Raw genomic sequence first — 21,722 nt, 5'->3', positions numbered from 1 at the left:
TAGATAGAAATATGGTCATTTGCTTTCATCAGGAGGGGACAGTGCCAGATTTCTTCTCATCCATTTAAAATTCTAAAAAGTCCTGAAGCAGAATGTAAGGAGACTTAAAATGAATAAATATTGTAAGAAATGCCTCTGCGAGCCAGGAAGAAGCTCTCTCAATGGAATGAGTCCAAAAACGCTCCACATTTTACACAAGTCATACAGGGCTGTGAAGTTCCCTGGCAATGCCATGGTTTTTTCTTCTTTTTAAGCTACAGTGCATAATGATCAAATAGATTCCAGGCAGGCTTAGCTTGGAAATGAGAAGGCTGAGGAAACGTCACCCAAAACTCTCCCTTTATTTGTCATTTCAAGCCATGGATCTTGGGAAAAATAGTCTGCATTTTAAATGAACCCAGAGGCATTGCTCATGTGTCAGCGTCAGAGGCAACAGCCCTGAAAAAGCCTTTGTTGACGGAAATTTCCTTTTGAACATGAACAAAAATTTGTTTTTCCATCTCTTCTTTGCCTCCATGTTAGCCTACACCTTTCTTTGTATGCATCCTTTAAAAATTTAATGTATAAACATATCAATGCTATACGAAATACCTCATGCATTAACTGCCTACAATCAAGCAAAACCAGAGGGAACACTTTTCTTTTGTGCTGAAATAAAAAACTCAACTAGCATACGTAGTAAAAGGAATCCATTATCAAAAGCAGTAACAGGACAGGTTTAAAAAATTAGACGACTGAACTGTAACAGAGCATAGTCTAGTTCTGTGGCAGAATTGTACTCTTACACAAGAAGAAAAGCAGTTTGCAGACTCCCTGAAGAAAGCCCACATTCAGCCCTTATGCTGTATTAATTTTCACTGACTTTCCCTGATCTTTGATTTTAAACTAATTTAGCACTTGATTGCTTTGACCATAAATTTAATTCTTCTAAATTAGGCTTGCTCCACCTCCACATGAATGCATATTTTTTGCACAGTGTCTTTTAGAATAATAGAATAGAATCATAGAAGGGTTTGGGCTGGGAGGGACCTTTAAAGGTCATCTAGTCCAACCCCCTTGAATAAGCAGGGACACCTTCAACTAGATCAGGTTGCTCAGAGCCCTGTCCAACCTGATCATGAGCATTTCCAGGAATGGGGCATCTACCACCTCTCTGGGCAACCTGTTACAGTATTTCATCACCCTCATTGGGAAAAGTTCCTTCCTTACATCTAGTCTGAATCTACCCTCTTAGTTTAAAACCATTACCCTTTGTCCCACCACAAGAGGCCCTGCTAAAATGTCTGTTCACGTCTTTCTTATAAGCTCCCTGTAAGTATTGAAAGGTGTCCCAGGAAGTCTTCTCTACTCCAGGCTGAACACCCCAACCCTCATACCTATGTTTACTGGAGAAGGTGTCCAGCCCTTTGATCATTACTGTGTCCCTCCTCTGGACTCACTCCAACAGGTCCATGTGCTGAGGGCTCCAGAGCTGGACACAGCACTCCAGGTGGGGTCTCACCAGAGCAGAGGTGTAGAATCGCCTCCCTCGACCTGCTGGCCACATTTCTTTGGATGAAGTCCAGGATACAATTGGCCTTCTGGGCTGTGAACACACATTGCTGGCTCATGTCCAGCTTTTAATCCACCAGGACACCCAAGTCCTTCTCGGCAGGGCTGCTCTCAATCCCTTCACACACGACCCAGGTGCAGGACCTTGGCTTTGTTGAACCTCATGAGGTTCACACAGGCCCATTCCTTGAGCTTCTCCAGGTCCCTCGGGATGGCAACCCATCCCTTAGCCATGTCAACCACACCACTCAGCTTGGTGCCATCTGCAAACTTGCTGAGGGTGCACTTGATCCCACTGTCTATGCCATTGATAAAGAGATTAAAACAGTACTAGTCACAATACGGACCCCTGAGGAACATCGCTCATCAGCGATCTCCATCTGGACATTGAGGTGTTGACCACTACACTTTGCGTGCAACCATCCAACCAATTCCTCATCCACCCAACAGTTCACCCCTGAAATCCATCTCTCTCCAATTTAGAGAGAAGGATGTTGTGGGGGACGGTGTCAAAGGCCTTACAGAAGTCCAGATAGGCGACATCTGTAGCTCCTCCCTAGTCCATTGATATGGTCTCTCCATCATAGAAGACCACGACGTTGGTGTATACGGAGGGATTAAAAGATGGGATTTTGGTCTGTGGTTGGACACTGAATGAGAAGTAGATAGCCGAGAAAACCGCAGCAGAGGGGTTAAAAGGTGGACTTTCGGTCCATGACCGTCGCAGTTAGCACAGTGAGAAAACCGCAGCTGGGTGAGAAGTAGATAACAGGCTGGGTGAGAGAAACCAGATGGTTTCCCACAGAGATACGAAAGTTGAACAATACTAGGAGAGGATGTGGAGGGAGGAATCCTTGCAACATCTTGCTATTGGCTTAAGCATGATTGATAATATGCCGTGTGTACAAAGCCTACGAACCAATAGATGGGATGGCTATGGTGTGTGCAGTGCACCTGACCAGCGGGCACAATATGCCATAGGCTCCCTACGTCGAGAGTCAGCAACAAGAGGCGTGTTTCAGCACTCGCTGGTCATTTGTGTCAAAATCTGCTCCTCTGCAAATGTATAAATACCAGGATTTCTGGAAGAGTAGGGGGCTGGTGTACGGTGGGGCCACTGCTGCCTCCACAGGGATGCCCACGTAAAGCTGGCACCTACCAACTGCTGGGCTGAGCACGTGGCACAAGACAACACAAGAATGTACGGATGGTCCATCTTCTTCACAGTCTTCAGGTTGGTAAGACAATTGCTTTGCAAGATACTCTCAGTGTAATGCACGCTTGTAGTTAATAAAATGCTTATTGCTTTTTCCCCTTGTAGTCCATCGATACCTGTCTACCCTTCGTATGAATCCTCGAAACCACCCTAAGACAGTTCATCAGGCAGACCTTGCCCTTGGTGAAGCCATGCTGGCTGTCTCGAATCACCTCCCTGTCCTCCGTCTGCCTTAGCATAGCTTCTAGGAGGACGTAGTTCTTTTGTTCAGGAATTGCACAGAGTTCCAACACCACTGGTGAATGCAGCCTCAAAATAGGCCTACGTGATCAGTTTTTAGGTATGGAGAAACTACAGTACAGAACCACAGTCAAGCATCAAGGCTGAACAGGAGATTTAAAGAATACTTTTAGTATCAGGTCTTGCTTTCCAGTTATACCTCATTCAACTTTTATTTCTGCCCACCCCTATGTTACAGGTTTACCTGTTTCTTAACCCTTACGCTTAGTAAAATGACAAGATCTGGGAAAGGAGATACTTTGGATAGAAGTACATACAAGACAATCATTTAGGAAGTCTCAGGATATCACCCTGGTAACCACCATCTCCTAACAACTGAAGGGATAGAATTCACCATTCAGTAGTCTCAGAGCAGCTATTTTTACTGAGAACACTCCTACACCAAAAGCTCAGCTTTGCAAAGTCTCCTTCTAACAACGACTATCATGTACAGCAATCAACCATACAGCAGCTAAGATCTATTTTATCCTTTACTGACCTAGCTACTTTGACAGCCAGTTATTAGAGTTGATTAACAAATGACAAGCTGAATTTCTGATACAACAAGCACTTCTGCCCATTGTTGTCAATCACTGAATGTTCTTTTCATGGATTTAAGGTACCTTTGTGCGTAAAACACAAGGAACAGCCTTATTACATTAAAAAGAAAAAACAGTAACATCAAATAGTTGCAAAATCCTAGACAACTATAGACAAATGTTATAAATTTCAAAACAATGTATGAATGGAAAAGCAGTTTACAGCAGAAAAAAGAAATACAAAGAAATACAAAAGAAATGCTTTGCTTATCCACAAAAGAAACAGTAACAGCAACAGAATCACAGCCTACAGCAAGTTTGAAGCAATTTATTGGGATTCCCGGCTCTCAAAAGCACCTGAATTATTCATCTGTCCTTCCATCTACAGGCAGTGAACATAACAGAAGTGGAGTGGAGCAGCTCTTTCAACCTTCTGCCATCAGGTTATACCAGGCAGCCTTGAACCCCTCTAGAATAATTTGCAAAGCGCAGAGAGGAGGAATCCTTCAGATAGCTTGATTAACTTAAGTATCCCACAGGCTCGCTTTGAATGCCTTGAACCTTTATACTAACTAGCTCATAACCAGAATGAAAGAGCAAAGCTTAGGCTCAAAAAACATACTGCTTCTCAGTACACTCTTTGTCCCTGACAAAACTCTTCCAAGCTGTTAAATGTGTTTCCTAAAAAACTCCTCTAGCAATGTAGATTCAAAATACACCAGAACTATGCACTCCCTAGCAGGACAGCAATGGAGTTCACTTCTCAAAAGAACACAAGTCAGGATTTCTTCTGTAACAGTTTGGTTGAAGGTCCTCCATATGCCTCAACCTGACATAACAGGACATCAGTGACAGGCCTTGTCTAGCTAGAAACTAAAGGTCTTAACATTAAAAAAATCCAGTATCAGTATGGTTCCTTGTTCTAAGCATAATACTTAATCAAGACAAGTTTAAAGGGGAGGTCGCCAGCTAGCTCACTAAAGCTAAAACTGTCCTTTTGGGGATCCCCAGTGTGACTGGTAGAGAAAAGAACACTGTGATGTTACAAATATTGGTACTGAGAAAAGGTGATGGTGCCTGGTTTAGTTTCATGCAAAAAATAAAACCGGGTCATTTAATGGACATTCAGAAGTTTTATTTCAAATGCGAACTATGAAACAAGCAACCCCCATTTTTAGCTTTACTCCTTTATGGTCAAGACAGAATGATGAGGTGAAAAGCATGGGAGATTTGCTTCACTTCTTGTTACTTAGAGATATATCCCCCATGAAAGAGACCAAATAAGCAGACACTTTAGCATAGTATTTTTGCTTTTCTCCTCATAGGATAATAGAGTGTCTTGTTACCCAACACCCTCAACCTCTCTCATTCTTTTTGGAAAAGACAAGCAGGAAAATCAGATTTTCTTCTCACACACCTGAGGAATCCATACTACTTTCACTGTGAAGCTGAAATCCACTCAATGAGCAATAGTTAACAGGAAAAAGGAAAAGTCTTGTCATAAAAATAACAACAATAATAAAAAGCCCAACTTTTCCCCAAACTATTGACTGTAAAGGACAGAGCTGCTAGAATTTCCCTCTGTTAAAAATACTTCTGGGCTTACAGTTGAAATGACTGGTTTTGAATATAAATGCTGCTAATAATTTAGTGACTGAATAGAGAGTATCACAGACTGAGGAAGACACAGGGAATGATGGGATGAAGTGTTGCTATAGTGATTCTGGTAAGATACTCTCTAGTGCCTTTCCTTGCCCCCATGCAACCACAGTAAGTCTAATTTAAAACCAACTCTCCCATTAATTATCTCTTCCCAGTATCCTGGCATACAAAAACATATAGAAAGACATTAGGAACCATACATACAGCACACTACATTTCTTGCTTTGGGGATATTTCTGAATCCCAGCAATATCTATGTGTGTCAGTCTAAAACTTGCTCTGTTAAAGCTCAAGAAAGGGTCAGTTCTGCTGGAATCTTCATTCACGTCTCCAAAAACTGCTTAACACAGAGTCTGTAAAAAAATGGCATATATAAGTAAAGCACTGATTGTGCTTTAATCAATGGTAATCAGTAACTTGATTGTTACCATTTTACTAGCCCAGCTATGCCCATTATTACTTAAATTAATTCTCTGTCTTGAAAGCTAGTACAAAAGTTATTGATTGGATTCATTTTTCAAAATGAAAAAAATGTTTGTGAAAGCCCGTTTGTAAATTCGTAATTGCTGAAATCACCTTTGTACCTGGTTAACTTTGCAGATGAGAGAGATCCCCTACTAGACTGCCGGAAAGTCAGTTTCTAGCAGAAAGCTAGTTCCCACTAGCTGCATACCAGAAGTAAGTTTAAAACCTCCTGGGTACCAAAAAGTACTTACATCATGGTATTTTTTCAACCAGGACTGTCTGTAAGATTATGTGATTTTTTAGAGAAGAAATTGCTTCAAAGCTAGTGAGATGTTCATTTTTAAAAATAAACAAATTACTTTAGATCTTTAGAAAACCTCCATCTCTTAGCCATCAACTAATGCAGGCTCCACAGGGAAGCCTGAGTTCCAGTAACCCTTAACCAAGCTGGACAGAGATGTAGCACCAAGGGCTCTTCCAGCTGACAAGACAACAACTCCCAAGTTTTACAATAGTTCATTCAGTGTCAGAGGGAATGAATCAGAGTTAGGACCAACGTTCAGGAGTTTCTGCCTTCTAGGACTAAGTTTAAACTAAGACAGTACACCCCTTTCACATCATACCAAAAAGGAACACTTTATGGGTATGCATAAAAACCACTGTCAACAAAAGCCAGTATGAACTTTTACTTTAAAAGCAGGAAAAAATCCCAGCCTGTAACTGGACATTGCTATTACAGTATTTGTAAACAGCAACTTTTTAATGGTGCCTAACATGTAGCCTACATTTAACCTGGGAGAGAAAGACCTAATTCACTGAGAGCTGGAGTCTACATTGTAATGATATTGCCTTTTCCATTTACTCCCCTCAAATTCTTTATGATTCACAAAACATCTCCCAGAAATATATCACACACTAGCTTCAAACTACTGTAACGTTACATCCCCTGACACAACCCTTGACACTTTTCAGTTTGACCACAGTTGAACTTGCACATATTACAAGCAATGTATTCCTCTGGCTTGAGTATCAAAGGCTGCAATACAGAAGCATATGCTCCAAACAGTTTACTCTGCAAAGTTGTTCAGTTTCACACCACATGTGACCTACGCAAACAGAAGGTCCTGGCAAGAGAGTGCTGCAGGAATTCAAATGCTGAACAGGTCTTAGTAGCCAGCTTAAGTAAGGGAAAAGCCAAACCTTACATTTGCTGCCAAGCGCTTCCAAAACTGGATGTGCACAGTTCAGGTTTCACCTTTTCAGATTTGCTGCCATAGTCCCACAGTTCAAGTTAACCTAATTTTGACCTACTACTTGTGCCCTTTTTATTCTTCACTGCTAGAGCCTGACTTCTTTGTGTATAGCTGTCCTTCTGCACGCTATGACCAAAGGGGAAGCAGAGCACATGATAAGTTGTCAAAGTAAACAAATACGGTTTTCATATTAAGCATAAACACCTGCAACACAGGGGACAAAACACCCGACGCTCACCTCTGCTTTCAGCCTCAGCTGCTGTCAAAAAGGCAATCATTTCTAAAAAGTAAACCATAGGTGCGTAGCCAGGTCTTGGCTACTGGGCAGTCCACCACAAATCTGTCTACATTTCATAGCATGTCTCAATGTGGAACAGCTTATTGATATTTCTTTATTCTTACAACCATGCATTTTCCTGAGAAAAATATTTTTAGCAATGAAAAACAAAAATCCATGAGTCCTGCATGATACATTTTCGACTGTTCCCTAACCACAGGAAGTTACCCCAATCACAGTGCTTCAGAAGCTAACTTCTAGTTAGCATGTATCTTAGTGCATCTAACTTCTTCCAAGCCCAGTGGGACAGAAATGTCCTTTACTCCACTGTGTATGATGTCAAGCACAGGGACCAGTACGCAAATCAAGGATACACATGGCAAAGCTGACTCAAGCCTTTTGTCAGGAAGTTTGAAATTCGTGGGCTCTTACCAGCTTTGTGACTGTTTCATTCTTTTCAGAAAAATACTGTACCATCAGACCTGTTATTTAGAGAGACAGTAGGTACCCCACTTCAAGTACTGCATGTACTCTAGGACACATGTTCCCTTGTGAAGGTAGGTACAAGCTGCGCAGCAAAATGAGGCTGTGCTACTCAAGACAGACAGAGGATTTCAAAACAAAAAAGGGTATTTTGTAGTTCCTCCCCTTTTGAGCTAGGTATACAGCCAGCACTGTTAGTTATAACTACTGGCTTTGCTTCTGCTGATGAGCATCAGGGCATGATGCAAGGCCAGGGCGCGCTGCCACTTTGCCTTGTTGCAGGGGCCTACTCAGATCTTGTATTCAGGCTCCGAACTGACATTTAGAGGCATCCAGTTCTCTAAGGTAGTCACGGTATAGGAGGCTTATACATGTCATGTTACCCACTGCACAGGAGAACAGAGAAGACAAAGGACAGGGCAGAAACACTACAACTATGTGCAGTTACGTACCAGATATGTTTCAGTCTGTCTTGCTTTATTTTATTCCTCCAAACAATCATGACTTTCAAAACAACACAATCGTACCTAATATAAGATGAACTTGCTGCTCAATGGTTTAGCCTGGACAAAGGAAACTCTCTGAAAAAGGGTGATCGCAGGACAGTAACTTCAATGGAAGACAAAAAACAGAAACCTCTTTGCAGAGAAAGCAGAGTGTACGCTCATGCTGCAAATGCTCCTCTGTCGTGCTCTCACAATAGCTGTGATACCTTACAAGTTACAAGCACCAGCAGCCAGTCTGGTTTGCGAGAGCTTTGGCCCAGGCAATGTAGGCAAGGGGGGGGTGTGGGGGGTGTGGTGTCCATTTTACTCCCAGCTGTCTGCTGCCAGAGGCCAGCTATGTTGCTTGTGATTGGATTTAGCGCTGCTCTGCTCAGTCCCTAATGGAACTAAGCAGAAAGTGGCTGATTAGACTGAAAAAAGCAGTATCTTCCTCCTTTGTTAAATGAAAACAGTAGTGAAAGAGGAGATTTCAGAATTAAATAAATGACAATTTAAAGAGGATGATCATAAAGTTGACTTTAGAGATTAAAGCCAGCTTTATATCCACGCCAATTCTTGGAAAAAAGATACTACTCATAAAGGTGCAAATCTGCTTGCAAAGCCAGTTGCCAAAATCCATGCACTTTCAGCTTGACAAGCTCTACAGGGAAGGGGGGGATTCAAAATGCCTGTTCATTTTTCAGCAAGAGAAAGAAGGAATGTATATTGTGTCTACATTTACAGCTGACAAAACAGGAGTTTCTACTAGCTGCCCTCTTGTATTCCCCTTTCCAATTTTAACAACAAACCCAAGAAAGCATTCTTTATTGGCTGTTTCAATACTCCCTGAACTAGATCCTGGTTCAAATCCCCACCAGGTCAAAGAGACAACACATGGCTCCCCTAGCTACCAGGGACCTGCCTCAATCTGCTAAGGACTGGCACACCACACGTGCACATTGAGCATTAATTAGGCTAAACTTGGGAGGCAAGGACAACTCCAGCACCTTTCAAGGGTGTGCAGCCCAGTGTCCCACAAAATATGTCAGGGTGGTGAAGATGGAAACCAACTGCTGAGAGCTGCTGCAGCACCATTTCCGGAATGACCAACTCCGCATTTAACAGAGCCTCTCAGGCTTTCAAACTGATGTAGCAAAGGGGAAACAGGGAGGCAGCAAAAAGCCTGGGGACATTCCTCTTCAGGGACAGGGGACATGCCAGAATTTTAGGAAACAGGTAAGGGGATATCATCAGCTGATAGGAGGGGCTTGGGCATCTAACTAAGCTTCCCCCCCTCCATCCTGTCCTACCTCTCACCCTCCTGTATAAACAAACAAACAAGCAAACAAAGAAACAAGAGTAAGGAAGGGATTATTCTGCCTAGGAACCAAAGATATACGAAGTAAAGGACAGAAATAGAAAAAGAGGTAACAGGGATTCTGCCAGAAAGAACAGTTGCAGGTAGCTGAGCAGAGTGATTGGAGTTCTTGGTACAGAGAAGCACTGAAAATGCAACTGGCCTCATTCCAGCACACAGTATAGGTATGTCACCTGAAGCATGCAGCTTTAAAAATAACTCACTATTAAAGCAGCATTAAAACAACAAAAAAAAAACCCAATGCAAAATCCCCCAAAATGTAGGCACCCTGAATAATCATTTTTTTCCACTTTGCTACTGGGCTTCTTACATTCAGAAATGTGTACCTTAACTTCCCATTCCTAGAAAACAGAGAGAGTAATAACCTCAGAAATCACCCCAGGAAAATGTTAAACAATGACCTTTGCTTATCAGTACCTCTATGCAATTACAGCAAAGTATTGTTTTGTGGGTCTGTTTGCAATATAAACTGCTTCTCCCCTTATGGAGTAGAACACTTTTTCACAGGCATGAATGTATATGCAGAAATAAGCAGCCATACAAGTTAAATAAATGTACCTGCTTATTTTCATTTTTGTTCTGCACTGTAATGTTTTTGGACATTTCTGAAGAAGATGAATTATTTAGAAAAAATGAATAATTGGAAGCAAGCAATAGAAGCTGTTTTTTCGAATATTTTTATTACTGGGGCTAAAAAGAAATCTACAGCCTGATGGATATAATCAGATAATTTTCTAAATGTAGAAATTCTTTGTAACGGATTGTTGACCAAATGTTTTCAGTCCTACAAAAGCATAAACCTCCATTTCTATAAATAAGAAGAGCCAGCTATTTGAAAATTAACATTCATAATCATTTATAAGCTAAAGAAAGATGTATGCTAAAGCAGGTCCCTCTCCTCCCTGTCACATTAATTTTGTCTATAATGGTGTATAATAGAACAAAAGATGATCAGCTCTATACCTGTGGTGCATTATTTCATCCCTTATCATGGTCACCTTAACGTTCTTTCCGTTTCTAAAGGCTTTCACCTTCTGGAACATGCACCACATCTGCTATCTGTTACTACATACTATGCAGCAGCATGCATCAAAACCAGATATACTCAGAGTGCAACAGAACAGATACTCTGCTGGATCATATTACTAAGATAAATGTCTTCACTGTTACCAATAAAGCACAGAACGCTTTTCTGGACTACTAGGAAGTCCAGTCAGATGGTATAGGCCTTTTTTATGTGGTTGGTCAGACTGTGTTCATCTCACACGTCTTGTGGAACACAGCAAGCTTATACACAAAAACTTGTTTAAAATTAAGATCATATGGATTTTTCCTTGTATATGGTAAAATGAAGGGAAGTTCTTCCTGAAAATGCACAAGTCTTGTATTTCATATGTTGGCTGAGGTAACACAGGAAAACATATTTTAGTGCCTTCGTCCTTCTCTCCATCAGTCTATACTACAAAACCAGCACATGGCTTGCCATCATTCAACCGTACTGACAATCTTCTTAGTAAAGGTGGTGTGGAAAAGGGATTCTCATTCAGTGGAATGTCAGAGAGATACTTAGCTTCCAGCTCTGCTTCCGTGCACCCTGCAAGAGCTAATACTGTTTCCATGGTAGAAAACCAACAGTCATGAAACTGCCTGTATAGGTATTATTAGCACTTCTATTAGTCTCCTGGAGAAAATTTTTTTCACACATTTTAAAGAAAAAAAAAAACAAACCCACAAAGACAGATAGGCACAAATCCCTGTGGAATCAATGCAGTAGAATGTTTCAAAACATTTCACATTCTTAGTGGACCTCCAGTCCTACTTTCACAAGCATTACTTTCAGTTACAAATAAGAGAAAATAATTAAAAGAGAAAATCCTGAGTAAATCCAGGCAAGTTTTAAGTAAGCTTTCTTAGGTAAGTAAACCCAGATCAGCTTTACAACATGTACATTCAACCCAAGATGTATTTTCAATGTTAACAGCTGTGGCAGGCTATGGAACTCCTGTACCCAACATCAGGACACTAGAGCGCCAACACTACTTTCTGCGTATCTTTTCTTTCCAGCTCCTAACTTAAATTTTTCCAGAGTAAGATCGACAAAGTCAAACCCTGTCCAAGCTCTAAGTACTCATCCTGTTCTTAAAAATCCATTTTCAATAAAATATTTCTCCCCATCTTAACAGAAGCTCATCCACAGTTGCTTGCACAGTCCATATAAGCTATGAACACCCTGATTCACCCCACAGAAAACCATCACTAATGGCAACAAATCAACACCATAATTTATCTCATAAATTGCCTTTACTCTCTCTTTTACTGCTGATTATAGTAAAATAATCACAACCACTGACATTCCTAAGAAATTTTCTGCCTGACCTGGAAGCCTTTTGACTTTATACTTACTCCTCTGTCTTGTGACATTTAAACTGTTCAGCATTTTGAGTACACACCAGTTGCAGTAGCACAAAAACCTGTATTTCGCAAAGTACAGGATAAATGCTCTCTCATTTTTAGCCTATTTCGCTATTTTATACATGAAATGTGAAAATATGTGACGTTAAAATGGCCTAATGTTTTAATTTGGATGGCTACCCCCACTTTTGCTCACAAAAAAACCCTCTGAATTCAACAATTTGCATTATATATTTTGAATTCAACAATTTGCATTATATATTTTTTTCCTCAAGAAATATGTACTTTACAGCTAGTTTTACCAGTAGAATACCACAGACTAGAGAAATTCCTAGCTGAGCAACTGAAACCAGCATTTTTAATGACTGTTATCCCTTCTACAGCTGCAATCATAATATATTCCTTATTCTCCTATGTTATGCTTAGTTCAGCTCAATAATGAGTAACTTGTGACTGAAAACAGCAGGAATGCATGATTACCTCTTTTAAATAAAAGAGGAATAAAAACTGGCGCCTACAAATACTAAAATCCTGACATCTTGAGAATCTGTTAATTTCACCAAATAAAAAACAAGATTTCTTGTAGTTGGTAAGTTTTAAATGCAAAACATGTTCTGATAAATGCCTTCCATATTGTATCTAAAGTAATTAATGTTTACATTATCATTAAATGTGTACATCTGCAGAAAAGTAATACCTTCATTTAAGTTTCTTTCTCAAGAGACTTGTCCACATCAATGAAAAACAGCACTCTAGTAAACACTTCTCTCTTTCTTTAAAGATAATCAAATATATAAATTAAACCTGGTAATAAATACCTGTTAACCTTGTATGTACCTGCACAAGATTGTCTCCTTGCTCAGTAACAAAATGGTTCAAAATTTAGTACAATCATTCCAAAGAAAATCAAAATGGTTTAAAGGGTTGCCAGAAAACAACAAGGCTTTCTTTAGAAATAGAAATAAAACTGTAAACATGAAACGTGATTAAAGTCTTTTATCTGAATTAAGGTTTCCTGCTTGCAGATTTAAACCGAGATCAAATTCAACAATTCAAATATTTCTAATCAACCTATCTGTAATAAGACAGCTCTGTCAAGATTATTACAGCATGTCAAGATTATTCCTTAACAATGTAGGTCATCATTATTTTTTCTGGTGTATTTATTTTTATTCAAAAAGGAATAAATACCTTCACCATAAATAGATGATTGAGGTTGATGCAATAACCACAAAGTTAGCAGTTCCCAAAGAAAGGATCATGGCAGGTCTGGCTATGGTTGTAAACCTAATAGAAACTCGGGTTTTTACCCTAGTAGTTGCCATCTTCAACATTACTTGCAGAGAAAAGATTGCTGTACTGTTTGACACTACCTGGGAAAGCTGTAAGAGAGGCAACTCAGCAGAAACAGTAACTTTTATATGCTCTTTTTCTTCTGTTTATGTGGGTTTGGAGCTGCTGCCTGGCTGTGGCTGCCATTACTGCTCAGGGGCTGTAATGGATCCTGAAGTTCCTTTCAGGGGAAGCCAGATGGAGTTAATTCTCAAGTGTATCTTTACAATTAATCATCATCAAAGCTAGCAAAGGAATAAATCTCTGCATGTGTTTGTGTCTTAAATTCTGAAGCTTCTAAAAGGCTTTACTCTGTCCTGGTCATTTGTATTCATATGAACAGCTCACTCTTTACATGTTTGGCTGCAATTTAACCTGTCTAGACTTTCAGTATTTCTAAAACATAATGCAAGATCTGCCTCCAGACAGGTTTTTTGCTGGTGCAGGAATTTAAGAAACAACCTTTAGAATGCCACCGGATATAGCAAAATTGACCTTTAAGGTGAGTATGAGTTAAATTCTGAGACAAAATATCCTTCAACATATAACTAGTACAACATTTGAGATGTGGTCCTAAATACTTACTGCTCACATTGTACGTCAGTCTATTTCCAATACTATCTACTAGATAGAATGCTCTGAGCTGTTGGCAAAAAAGATGCTGGTTGAAAGATATGAAAATTCTGCCAATATTCTTTTCTTGCAAGAACAGGAATGAAAGTCTTTCTCCCGATACTAAATGAAAAATGTATCTACATGGGGTGTGGACTGAGTGAATTCTTTCCATATCTGAATCTGACTGGCTTTACCTTTCTATCTACTCCAGGAATACAGGGGGTGGGGGGGTTTACCCCCTAAGATTGATACATGCATTCTGTTTGTGGAATAATCTTTCTTTTTCCGTTGTTTTAAACAGAAAGGTTTTCAAAAGCCAAACACTTAACCCTTTAGTGTTGGCAAAAAAAAAAAAAAATTGTTGAAAGAAAGTCTTCCAACTTTCTGTGCAGTGCCTAGAAAATTCTTGTCCAGTTTCTGACAAGCTTAAAGGAAAGCATATACAAAAGGACAGATGAACTATGAAAAGCAGATGACTGAAAAGGCCTGCGTTAGAGGAAGAGATCTTTCTGAATGCTCTTCAGTGTTGTATCTTTACTGATGATTCTCCCCACTTTACAGCACAGGTACACTGACTGAGCTCACCTATTTGAATGAGATGTGATCACAGGATTAGGCTTGCTGAAGTTTGGCTCTGGGTTCTGAAACGTAGTTGCTAGTTATTTTCTCCAAAGATTCTTATAGCTCAGACTCTGACAAGCCATGGACGGACAATGACAACAGAGAAACCATAAAAGATGACAGGGAGAGTGAGTACATGTGCCCCTCTGTGCAGAAATGAGTGAATGCTGGAGCCAGAATAATGGTGGAGGCTTTAAGACCAGAACACTTATACCTGACAGCACTGCTCTGGATAGTGACCAACAATTCTTGCCATGAAGCAGCATCACATGCCGGTCACCATAATGCAACAGCATTAAACACAGGTATTTCTGTCATTCACATGCAAATGACTGGAACATTCTAATGAGGTAAATCTTTCTGGTGCTTCTCTTCCTTGTGTCTCCCAACCCACCAAAGAACAGCCCAGATCTTTTGAAAATTAAGTTATCTTGGATTGCTCAGCTGAGGCAGGTGTCCAAACTGGTAAAACATACCATTCTGGTTGTGAAGTGTATTCTTCTCTCAGATGCTTCCACCACTTCCCAGTATCATTTCAAAACATAACTGCTGCATAGCTTGAATAATAGGCAGATATTTCTGACTCACTCTTTTTTTTTTTTAAACCCAAATATTTGTCTACAGGGAGCAAAAACCAAGACCTGATGAACTGATGAAGTCTATGTCAGTTATAGGCTTAGTAAATGAAAACATCTCAAAGGAAGAATTAAATATGTTGTAAGATTGTGTCTACGTCTTTTCTCCGTTTTCTATTTGTGCTGGAACAGGTTAACAGTATTCATTACATCCTGTAGATTTACATACAGAAACAAAATACCATATTAGTGGGAATTAATGCCATGCAAAGTATATTTCAGGATTAAAATATTTTTTGGTCCATTGTGATCATTTATTACAAGCAATACTTTAGAGTAACAATGTTTTCAGGTGCTAAACTGCTGGATTGGCAGGAAAATATCAAAACCTGCAACTTCTGCACCCACAGAACAGACGTGCAGATACAGACAGCGTAGGTGAAACTTATTTTGCATGTGATGTTGGACTAACTGATACACTGGCATTATAAGGAATAAGCAAAATTTCACATATATGGAGACCACTATAGTCTTAAAATGATTTCATCACTGAAATTGGGACCCAAAACCGCAACTTACTACCATGAAAGATGTAATAGCATATCTCAAAATAACTTAATAATTTGCATTTTGTGCTTATAATCAAGTACTGACCCAAGGTAATAAATCTTGAAATCTACAGAAATAACTCTGTTTCCAAAAAAGCAACCAGCAATCAGGGAAAGACAATGAAAAAAATCTAGGTATATTGTGCCAGAATTTGCAGAGCACATGCACACACAAACATTTACATTTTACAGACACTGTGTATACTTTTTTCTACACAATGGGTCATGGGTTTTAATGTAATTAAAAATCCTCCTGAGGAATCTCAACATAAAACTTCCACAATTGCTTTCAAACACATTGAAAATCTTTGTTGGCATAAAACCTACATAAAGAATCAGCAGAGTTACCTCACCACAAAACCTCTCCCCGTTATGCTAATGCTTCTATCATATGAAAAACACCCTGACGTGAGAAATAGTGACATCTCAGTGAGACAGGACAAAGTAAGGCGAACTGCAGGTCTTTGATCTGGCTGAAAGTGCTCGGCATTCTGATTAGAATTTCTGCTGGGATCCTAGGAGATGAAAGGATTTTTTAAAGTCTGACAATTAACAGAGGGGGGGAGGTATTCAGAAGAGAACAAAAAGAGGAGCACTGAAAGCAGATGACGTCATGCCTCAAAATGTCCTTTACCATCTTAGTGACATGTTCCACAATGCAGCATAGCAGTTTCCACACAGCTATTCTTGAGAGCTCAAGATCCTCTGTGGAGACAGTATGGCTGGAGATCCACTGCTTTAAAAGGATGTAAAGTTGAAACAGATCTAAATATAATACGTATATTGTATTACGGGAACCTAAATGCATTACGGTAATGCTCCAGAACACTACTTTTTGAAACCTGTACTGCGTGACACATTACAAGAAAAGTCTCCAGTCTACAAAGCTTAAAATTACATGTTCTGGCACTCCCATCTTCAGGAAAACCCCATACAGAGAGCATGGAAATGCCACGTACTTCCTTGTGATTCTTCCCACAGGCACAGTTTGCCCTTTTGTACCAGGAACATCTTCCAACCTTGTAGAGGCCTTGGAACTGACTACCCTTCACCTCAGATTGCCACAGGCACCCAACATTGGGGAGAGACATCAAAATCTCGCCCTTATATTCTATAGGCAGTTAAGGGAAAAAAAAACCCAGCACAGGACTTTGGCAGCATTCTGCTTATTTACGTTGAGGCAAATGCACATACAGCCAACCTACCAGGCCACGTACATGCCATTTGCTCACAATGGATTTGTATAACTTAGAAGATACAAAAAAAGCTTTTCACTGATACTGCCTTTCTCTTTAGAAGCTTACTCCCCTTACTCAAAGTACAAAATTTATGCTTTGAACTGTTTCTCATTAAGCCAGAAAGAGACTTCTTGTCAAAGCTTCTGTTTCTTGACTCTCCCTCTCTACCACCTCCTTTATGTCTCACGATGTGGGCACTTTTGCAGGACTTTTTCTGTGTCAAACAATCCTCCTAGCTGCAAAGAGATACCTTTATAAACATGTCCTTCATCTGAACTCAAGCCTAAGTGCAAAATGTGAAGAACAATAAAAGGAGCCTTGCAGATACCAACCACATCTCCTATTTCCTGAATCTAGCATGCTTATTTTCATTTGAAAGGGAAGCTGATCTTATAATTGGGATTTTTACATTTTCACGTGAACTACAGACCTCTCTACACTGTTTCATTACCTGCATATAAATGTATTTTAAGAATAGTTTCACAGGTCATACTGGAATAAAGTCTCCCAGAAAACTGATGCTAACATCACCAAAAGACTAAGTATTTTGCAACACCAAGGACACACACAAGAAAAATTCCAACCAAAGCATGTCTGACAAGCCTTGTGACACGAGTACCTCTATATTCTTTCCACACAGACATACAATTACAAATGATCATATTTGATGTACGCGTAACTATACTCTCACCAGCTGTAGAATTATTTCTTAGAGAAACAGTAAATAACTAATTATTTTTTAACTGCAAATCTCTCCTTCAGAATGTGTTTCTAAGGCTAAACCCCCTGTATTTTAAACTGATGTACTAACCAGGCACGGATGAAGAGTAGAGAGGGTATTTACATTAGTTAGAGATCTCCATTCTATTCTATTCCTCTAACTATGGAGCATTTTCTGTGCTTCTAATTTTCTGTCACTCTCCTTGAACGTCTTGTTTTCAAGAAGAAAGAACCTGTAAGATACATTATGTATGTACATCTCACTCTTGACTATCTGGATTTTATCTGTACCATTTTGAGACTCAGCAATTAAACTACCACACTTTTTTCCTGGTGTCAGGGCATTGAAAGGTCTCTTGGCATTCCTTACCCTACCGGGCCTGACTCCATCAGAGAGAACTTAACTCCGCGTAGCACATCACAATCTTCAAGAATGTTAGCACATTAGGTACTAATAGCACATCTGTTAAACAAAAATGAGGGCTTATCTTCAACTGGCTTTACTTTCTCTTGTTTTCATCTCACCTGTGATGGAAAACCCATTTCTGACCACAGATTCTGACAGGCCTAATGAAATCGTATGTCCCTGCTCATTGCAGGGGGTTGGACTAAATGACTTCTAAAGGTCTCTTCCAAACCAAACTATTCTATGAGTCTATGAAATCTTGATCAGAAGGAACGAAAACTCCACTAACCTCCTCTCTGTGAGAGATTTTTCTTCCTCCTTTTATTTTTTCATTACAGGATGTTGCTAGTATTAGCAAACTGTGTTTCTCTTGTTTCCACATTGAAGCTGAGGTTCAGATACTGCCCAGTAGTACCAGAGAATCATGACTAATGCAGTCATGAACTTATAACTATGCATATACTTACTAACAGCCATCCAAGTAAAATTCTTCATTAAAAGAAAAATCAATATTATTTACAAATAATAACCTGACATTATTTGTAAAGATGCTTTCTCATACATTTTGACAGGATGAGTTACTTTCTCCATCAGGAAACCTAGCTCTCAAAAACTGTGTGCAACCATCCATAAAAGAACTAATTTATTTTAGTGATCATCAAGAATTACTGCCCCCTTAAAGTCGGTATTGAGGTGTATTGACCTAAAGCAAGCAAGCATTCAATCTGACACTAGCAGAAAAGGTACCCAAGACAATTCACTCAACACAAAAATAGTTGCAGAAAACCCTAACAACCCATACATAAGATGAACCACACAGCTTATGTGGGGAACATAAAGTACTAAGGGGATAAAAACCAAAACTGTACTTCATTTAGCCTTGCGGGCTTGATCATTACCACAGCATGCCCGTTCTCATTTCTGTTCATTCTAAGGAGACAGGCTTCCTTGGGTCCTACACTTAGACATGCAAATATGCATATAGCCAATTTAGTTAAATTATGACTTCGAGAACAAAAAAGTATCAGAAGTAAAACTGTAAACAAACATAATTCCGTATAATTTTAGCACCACTAATGTAAATCATAGCTGGCGTTTGTATTAGCTGTTCAGTGGCTCAGACTAACATGCTTGACGGGAGTCAATGCCAGAGGTCCAGAAGAAGGCTATGTTACCAAGAAGGCCCTTAGCTGTGAGTTGTAAGAAAACCAGAGGCACATATTTTGCAAAAGAGAAATCAAAAGCTGTTAAGCTGGAAAGGGTCAGAGTCTTAAAAAGGCAAGACTTCATGGTAGTAACTTTTATGTCTCAGGGCTCCCTGTGGAGGGAAGATGCTTACTTGTAAAGGTAATATTCGGCTTGATCCACTTCCTCTCGTGAAGAAATGTTGTCAACGAACTGGTTAAAAAAATAAGAAATAAAAGCTTCAGAAGGAACACTCACAAACCATATTAGAAGAAAGTGCCACTTCAATAAACAAAATACATTTCTTTGGCATATTTAGGTGGAGGTCTTCCAGTCTTTGCTTGCTCCTAGTCAGGTTTCTTCTAGACTGCTAAAAGTCAAATCTTTTTAAAGTGAGACAACTCCCCTCTTCAACTCTAAAAAATGTTATGCACCTTGAAAATATAGAGACTATCCAGGAATTATGTCCATATAGCTCCCTACCCCATATTTTTGGTGCTCCTCTCTTAATTTTTTGCTCTTTAATGACATCCTTTAATTTGAGAATTCAGTTGCTAACGTTTTTTCCCCAATTTTCAGTGAGTCTTTACAGTCCTGACTTCTCTTTCTAAAAAGTATTCTTCTCTCTAATGTTTGCCTGTTGTGCCTATTCATACTATAAATTCTGAGGGACAGAGGCAACAGCATTTTACATTTCACCGGACATATAAATAACAGTATGAAAAAAATCACACACCCCCCCATGCTATAAAGCACAATTTTCCTCTCATTTAAAACTTTGCCTGCTCCAGGCAACCTTCCAAAATTCCTAGCGATAACAACTACTTAAATAAAATCCAAGTTTTGAGCCAGACTTTGTCTTATGGTAGCACTGAATCCTGTTTTCCTGTAGATTTTACTAACACACGCATAAAGATGCTGGAACACTCCAGAGTCTTCCCAATATAATACCTTTAGCTGAGGATATATAAACAACATGTTCTCAAGGTCAGTACTTCTCTTTATCCTAAGCATAAGCTAAAAATAAAACTGGTACTTGCTCTCCAGTTTCTTGTGCAGAACACATGCCTGTGCACTTTATTTACATTTTAGAAAACAGGAATCTGATGTGAGCTCCAGGTATTGGAAAGAAGGGTTGTTTGACAATCTGGAAATGCCACTCCTCCGTGAAAGAGGTCAGCCCAAAGCAGGAACATAAAGGAAAGGAATAAAGCTGATTAAGTAAAAAAGGGAGAGGAACACCCATTTCCCCATTGGCCACTGTCTCAGAAGCAGTGATCAAGACTACATGATCTGTATAAACGCTTGATCTGGCAAGTGTACAAAATGTTCTGCGACTCCTCAGTTAGTGGTGCCAATGATCCTAATTAATGAAGTTACTGAGGTACCAGGATGGTGACTCAGCTTTTTTGGATAATTTTGAAGATTGAAATTAGTTTATTTTTTTAAAAAAAACAAGTGAGATATTTATTCTCCCTCTTCAGTACAAATGCTCACTTACACAGGGAACGTAAAAGCACATCTCACATCTCTGCCTTCACTCCCCTTCCCCAGATTAACCCATCCAGAGGATAGAACTGGCTACTAATTCCAGTAAAAATAATGGCTTCACTTATCCCACGCCACTGTTTGTCTTGCCTCAGTCTACTGAGGCAAGGGAGGAAAACTAAAGAAGCCTAACGTAACCACCTCTGCCTCACTCTGAAAGGAGCCTGGAAGTGGAGGAAGATGCACACAGACAGGCAGTGTGCTAATTCACTGTATTCCTTTAGCAGCCCGGGTTCTTACAAAGTGCCTGAGGGGGCGTTCAAGCTCTCACTAAGACAGAAACCACAGGAAGGCAGGGGACCTATATCAGGGAAATACATAGCCCAGTAACAGTGAGGCCCGATTTTACTGAGAAAAAAAACTATTTCTGTTTTGAAGACTGTACAGTCCAGGTACTAACTAATGAGTACAAAGTAACAATAAAACAGCTTTACATGCAATTTAAAAGTATAACAAGACATTTAAGATCCCAGAACTCCCAGCAGAGGTTATATCATTTATGCCCTCTCAGCTCACTTGATTTCATATGCATTCCACTGTAATTTCCACCACTTTATGATTGAGATTTATTTCCTTACCCGGGCTATTGTCAAAGAGCTGACAGGCAGCTTTCTTTCATAGGTTCTGTCCATTAAGTGGGCTAAGTCAGCTGGAGAAAAGAGAAAAAGGGCATGTTTAATCAACTGGCATTACAGGAAAACCTGCAGAGCCATCATATAATCTAGAACAGAACCTCTGTCCATGAAATCAAATTCTGGTTCCTTGTTCATATCTCATTTTGAAGTTGTATGAAAACAATATTTTCAATTATTGTTAAATACTTCAACAGAAAATAATACATGGAAAGGTTCTCAACATGATGATTTTAATTGAA

The 21,722-nt window shown here is 39.6% G+C and overlaps 1 protein-coding gene across 1 annotated transcript in view; it reads right to left on the bottom strand.

Annotated features, from left to right (window-relative positions):
* MRPS27 (mitochondrial ribosomal protein S27) overlaps positions 1 to 21,495 on the bottom strand; it is a 47,212-nt gene extending 25,717 nt beyond the window's left edge. The window contains exons 1-2 of the mRNA XM_082012813.1: positions 21,427 to 21,495; positions 19,455 to 19,513 (exon numbers count right to left, since the gene is read on the bottom strand). Of these exons, the coding sequence (XP_081868939.1) occupies positions 19,455 to 19,513; positions 21,427 to 21,480 (113 nt within the window). The 5' untranslated portion in view covers positions 21,481 to 21,495. The remainder of the gene's footprint in view (positions 1 to 19,454; positions 19,514 to 21,426) is intronic.
* Positions 21,496 to 21,722: the final 227 nt, after the last annotated feature.

Source organism: Phaethon aethereus (assembly GCF_964289735.1).
Source record: "Phaethon aethereus genome assembly, chromosome: Z".
In the NCBI taxonomy this organism is placed as follows: domain Eukaryota; kingdom Metazoa; phylum Chordata; class Aves; order Phaethontiformes; family Phaethontidae; genus Phaethon; species Phaethon aethereus.
Note: the sequence above shows the minus strand (reverse complement) of the source record. Positions and strands in the feature narration are given on the sequence as shown.